Source organism: Penaeus monodon, unplaced genomic scaffold (genome assembly GCF_015228065.2).
Source record: "Penaeus monodon isolate SGIC_2016 unplaced genomic scaffold, NSTDA_Pmon_1 PmonScaffold_19687, whole genome shotgun sequence".
Classification (NCBI taxonomy): Eukaryota; Metazoa; Arthropoda; class Malacostraca; order Decapoda; family Penaeidae; genus Penaeus; species Penaeus monodon.
The window spans coordinates 158-6,431 of NW_023649356.1; the positions used below are offsets into that span (position 1 = coordinate 158).

The 6,274-nt window shown below is 35.2% G+C and overlaps 1 protein-coding gene across 1 annotated transcript; it reads right to left on the reverse strand.

Annotated features, from left to right (window-relative positions):
• Nucleotides 1–767: 767 nt before the first annotated feature.
• Nucleotides 768–5,718, reverse strand: LOC119569898 (cytochrome c oxidase subunit 7A, mitochondrial-like; the record flags this gene model as incomplete). Its single annotated transcript, XM_037917863.1, has 3 exons — nucleotides 768–973; nucleotides 1,345–1,443; nucleotides 5,609–5,718. Coding segments are annotated over 3 exons (350 nt in total), but the record flags the coding sequence as incomplete, so codon positions are not given.
• Between the last annotated feature and the right edge of the window lie 556 nt (nucleotides 5,719–6,274).

Genomic DNA, 6,274 nt, shown 5'->3' on the forward strand with positions numbered 1-6,274 from the left:
TTGGAGGTTTTTTTAACTTTATTTTTAAAGAAATTTCAAGCTAATTTGTATTTGCATTATACTATCAAACACCTATTAGACCTGTACACTCAAGCACACTAATGCAGATTGTTTTGTAAAAGATTGTTAACAGGCTTTCTATTTTTTAAAAATTTTAAAAACTGGATTTTATTCTCTCCCCCCCACCCCCTTTGTTTTTTCCAAGGGGGGGGGGGGACTTGGGAAGTTGAGACTGAGGCAAAGGTAGGGACCTAGCCCTCGCCCTACAAATTTTTTGCAGGTCTTTCTTCTCCTCTTTCCTTTTTTTTCTCTTCACCCCTTCTGTGCACTTATCCAAAATTTCGTTTCAAATTTCAATATTTTACCCGTTTTTCACAAACACAGTATACTTTCCATAAATTTTGCTGTGTAACTGTTTTATCCAATTTGTTGATTCATTTTAACCAAAAATCTTTGAACAAATGCCTGTTTATACATCCAAGCCCCACCCTTTCACTATATTTTGTACATGCCACTAATGACCTTAATACTGACGTATTGACGTGGCAGAAAATTTTCAATAAATGAATAGTTTTATCAGTCATTGCTAAAGATTCATGCATTTACATAGTCTAATCCATAAAACAACAAACAGACTTCAACAATCGAAAGTTGTACTGAATACATACAGAATTTGTTATGAAAAGAAAAATAGTTTCCTTTCTAAAATTTATTGATCTGACATGTACATTTTTATGATAAATTCAATGGCAGACACATATATACAACGAGATTATCAAGCACCCGCCTTGTTGAAAGATGATATAAATATTCTTCTTCTATAGCGTCTTTACTAGGCCTTCTTGGGGAAGCTCATATCATATATGAATCCCAGAGTCATGCTAAGACCCACGGCATTGAGTACACAGGTGCTTACAAACAGAAGGTTGTCGAAAACACCTCCCTTCAGGTGGATGGGCATACCATTGTCAACCTGCAGGAAAGAAGGCATTACTTCATAATACAGACTGATATATATATATATCAAATGGTGTGTTAAAGAGAACACAAAATTGATATCAACTAATAGAATATAGTTATAAAACACTAATAAGAAAACAAACTATAATAATAGTGCTTACATTAATCATACTAGCTACAATCTCTCTATCTTTGCCTCCTATATATATTAACTTTAAAAACTGGCACAATGATAAATTAAACTTTCCAGTAACTACAACAAATAAATATAATGTGTATACTCTCACAATATATATTCCTACTGTCAGTAACACCAAATAATCTTCATTAAATCTAACTACTGTTGAAGAATTGGCAGACAAAGCACTTCATCCTTTTATTAACCTGGAATTTGTTCATGGTACCACGGATCTGGCCATAGCCAGGGTGAACATCTGTGGCAGCTCGGCGAGCTGAGCTGGAGGTGAAGGTGCGGACAGCAGCCTGGAAGAAGGGCAAGTTTGTTAGAGAGCTTACACAATTTTTTTTTTCCTCCGTTATCCCTCCTCCTCTTCTCTTCACATTTTCTTCATACATCTCTTATCTAGGCTACTATACAAGAAATGCATAACTGACATCAGGAAGGCCAATCTAAATCAAGTCTCATGATCATTCTTATTTGTCTGTCAAACTGAACTGTTTTCCATTTTATTGAATTTTCTCATATTTTTCTTTGTATATAAAGATGGATAGTAAAAAGTATTCCTCATCTAACAAATCTTGGACCTACAAACTATAGATGTATATATATTTTTTAAACAATGTTTCTTTCATATACTAATCATTTACACAGTACCTGCAACACATGAACCCCATAAAGCCTACACACATATATATTAGTCTCACCCAAAAACTTAGAATAGCCATATCATTAGGGGGAAGTTAAAGCACTGGCATATTCACCTTCTGCAGGAGATCGTAATGTGACCACTATTACTTGTAAATTATATATCAAAATTTCCAATCAACAGCATGGGTGCTGGTTATGCATCAAACTTCTTTGTGCACTTATTTAAATTTTCAACAATTTTCTTCAATCCACATGGTCACATATTCCCTCCTCATCTCCATTCTACCCCCCTCCCCCCCTTCTAGAACTTAAAAACTAAATCAAAGCATTACAGGGTTGCATCCTATAAACACTCACAAAAGCTTAAGCCGACTATGGCAAGAAATGGATCAGGGATCTCCTAACTGCATATGTAACTGTTCTCACCTCGTATACATTTGTTTACATCAAGTGCTGTAAGCTAATGAATCCACAAATAAAGCACCAATATTTTGCTAAGGATTTTATAAAAAGAAAATCCATGATTACATTTTTTTTTTTTTTCTCTCGTGGCTTAAAGCACTCCCAGATGTCATCCACCACAAAAATCTGGTAAAACCCATAATCAAAACCACATTTACAGGTACAAGCTCCTTTTAATCTCTTCACTGCATCCAGCCATATAACATCAAAGAATACAAGGAGGGGAAAATATGCTTTTACATGTTAGGGGGGGAAAAAGCTGCAGTGAATAGATTGAAAGATGAAGTGTTACAGGCATGTGGTAGAGAAATACTGACCTGTTACCTGTCTGTTCACATCCAACCCTGAACAACTAGTCAGGATTCTTGTATAACTGCTTAAATACCTACATTTTTTGCTGAAGGCATTCTTGTTTTGATGTGATTTACTATTATCCTGTTCACCAAAAAAAAATGTATGACCATAAACACATTTCTTATAAAAACATTATACAAATCCTGGCCACATTTCCAAACTTTCCTTCTAGAAAAATATTTAAGATCATAAAAGAAAAAATCACTGAAAATATAATACCATCAAATTACATCATAATTACTTTTTAGAAATCATAAAATTAACTTTTTCATAAAATTTGTAAAAAGTGTGTTCAATGTTACGCTTGTTAAAAATAATCATATATAAATAAAGCTGAAAATAAATCTTCAATTAATATTATAAATGACATGTCACTATATATTAAATTCCCACACCCTTTCTTTCAAATACTAACCGGTATTGCTTAAACAGTGTTCACTGTGACAACTGTAGAAGAGGTAAGAATGAGAATTAATCGTTTCAGTGCAAAAGAGTTTTGACTATATTTACACATGTATTTCTGACAAATAAAATTGAAAATGTCAAACACATCTCTTGCACAATAAAGATAATCATTCTCATCCTACCTTTTCTACAGTCTTAGTATATATATATAGATATTGTATATTGCTGGATACTAATATTTTTCCTCCTTTTTTTAGTAAAAGACATGGAATAATTGTATATTTCCCCCAATATTTGACAGTAACCAAAGAAAAAGGCTGAATCAAAACATACCAGACATCTCAATTTGTATGCAATGTATCACTGACTTGTGATTGTGCTAACCACACTTAATTTTGAAAATATCTTTAGAGGCCATATTTTCCTATCTATGTGACCACTGTGAGGATTAGAATATATTTCATAGTCTTGAAGTTTAAGCAGACATTAATAATTATTAAAATTACCAGTACACAAACCCACGTTCCATCTCAGCCCAAACCATACATTACTACACATATGATGCCCATTTTGCCCAACTTTGCCAATGGCTGTAATATTCATGTTTTCCAAGAAATTTCAAAACTAATCTTAAATATTGCTTACAAAGTGACTGCATCCCTCAGAGCCTAAGTCCCTATTAGCCAAGAACCTTAGGGGCACTCTTGGGAATCCACAATCATTGCTGCATGAACCAAAAACCTTCTAACTGGGGTCTCCCTGACATTTGTTGCAACCCATTTCTGAAATTCTGACATTTTTTTCCCCTCACACATATTTCATATATCAGATGTTTTAAAAGTAACTACACCCCTTTGAGGCAAAGTCCATACTGCTCAGACAACAACTTTGTGGACATATTGCCGTATGAACCAAAAGCTTTCCTGAACAAGGGCATTGCCACTGGATCCCTACACAATCACCCTATTTCCCTTATTTGAAATAGATAAATACATTGAAGGTACAGTAACATTTTAAAAGGGGTGATTGGTCTTGACTTTACGACCAACCGAAAACAGCTATGCAGGATTACCACCAAGAGGCAAAGGCAAAGTTAAGCACGACATTGTGTCTATGCAGCATTTGTGGTGACCTTTCATCTTTATTTCTTATATTTTTCTTTGCCTGCATTGCTTATGTCATATTGGTGAAGTTTTATCCTTTCTGTAAGCAGTCTTTAGATTTTCCTAATCTCAGTGCAGTCATTGAGTAAATATACACCCAAGTGGGTTTATATACAGAACACTGCCAATAAATTCACTGGAAAAATAATTTGATTTTAAATATTGACTAATATTAATAGTTGTAGCAATCTACAATAACAATTACTTTCATTAATTAAAGGCCAAAATTATTAAAAGGAACATTCTCTTCCCTTGGTTGCACATAGTAGGCTAATCTGTAACTGTCTATAGAGTGACCAAACCCCACTAGGCCCATATTACTCCAGACATTCATGGAAATCCACAAACACACCCTGTGCGAACCACCCAGTAATGACCCCCCCCCCCCACCCAACCTGATCGCTGCACGACCTTGCCCCCGACCCGCAACCTGACTGCCATTGATTTAAGAGTGCGCCGTTTTGTTGTGGCCTATTTTCTTCATCTCTGACACCATTCTTTATCTCTGTATATTAGTTAAAGCATCAGAGAGTGTAGTTTTCCCTAGATTTTCCCATATATCTTGCATGGTAAGGGAAACTGGGGACCCTACCACGTACTCACTCCAAGAGCATCACAACATGAAAACTACAATCAAGTATCATGCTGTGACCACGGCGGCTCAGACATGAACCTACCGTTAAAGAAGATACACAGAGTGAATGCCCAACATTTGACCAAAAATGCTGCGTATCAAATACTATGCTCTAATTAGCATCCATCACTTCTAACTACATTTTTTCTCCCAAGGTCATGTAACAATAACTAAATATAAAACATTGAAATATTAAAAAACTAAAAAAAAAATCTAAAACACTAACCAAAAAATCTCAAAACCAAATTTGTGTCTTATCATTTTTTCGAACATTTTCTCCCCTAGGGTCATGTAATAACTAAATTAGAAAAAAAAAAAAAAACAAAAAAAAAAAAATCTATTCCGCCAGCATTACTCTGATCAATTCACAAAAATTAATTCTATGAACCGATTATTATTCAAAAAAATTCGATTATCCTTGAAAATCTTGAGAATTAAACATAAACGTCCGAATTTTACCAGAATTCCAATAAATCCCGGAATTCTTCGTCTTTCCCTCGTACCAATTATACTTCTCCTTCTCGGATTTCCTTCACACGCAATTCGCTTCTCGTGAAGACCCGGAAAAGCAGAAAAGAAGAAGCAAAAAGCCGGCACAGAAGCAGATAACTACGAAAAACTCGGATCACTGATTCGTGTTGCATCATCGATCGCTTCAAGTTTTCCCCCTTTTCCACCCTATTATCCCCCTCTAACCACTTCCTACGGTACGAATCATCACCACGCGATCGACAAGAGCTCCGTGTGGTCATTTTTATATCGATAATCCACCAAAAATGCCGAAAAAAGCGAGATACTCACACGAGCGACGTCATCCCGGCGTTCCTGTTTCTCTCTGATCCAAGATGGCCGACGAGGGTACAGGGATCGGTTGAGATCTTTCGTCGAATTAATTAAAAAATGCGTTTGTTCTTTGGGATTTAGTCATCATTGTTCATCTGAGTATAAGGCGGTTTTGTTTCGTTTGTGGTTTTATTTTTTTGTGGTCTAATTTTTTGGAGTTTGTGTCCTGCCGCTAGTGAGGGAAATTTGAAGTATGGTGGTCTTGAGTTATTTTTCTTATATATTACATCTATATTTTTTTTTCCTCCTTATAATTATCAAAGAGTTTAAGTGTGAGAATTTATCCTGATATGTATATATGTCATCGTTAGAAATGTAAGCGATGCATAATCACATAGATAAACGACATGTGTATTTTGTGCACGCGCGCGCGCACACACACACACACACAACACACACACCCACACACACACACACACACACACACACACACACACCACACACACACACACACACACATACACTACACATCACTACATAACACACATACACCACACACACACACACACACACACACACCCAAAAACAACAACACACCACACCACATATATATATATTATATTATATATTATATATATAATAAATTATATATTATAATCATATAATATTATATTACAATTAAAT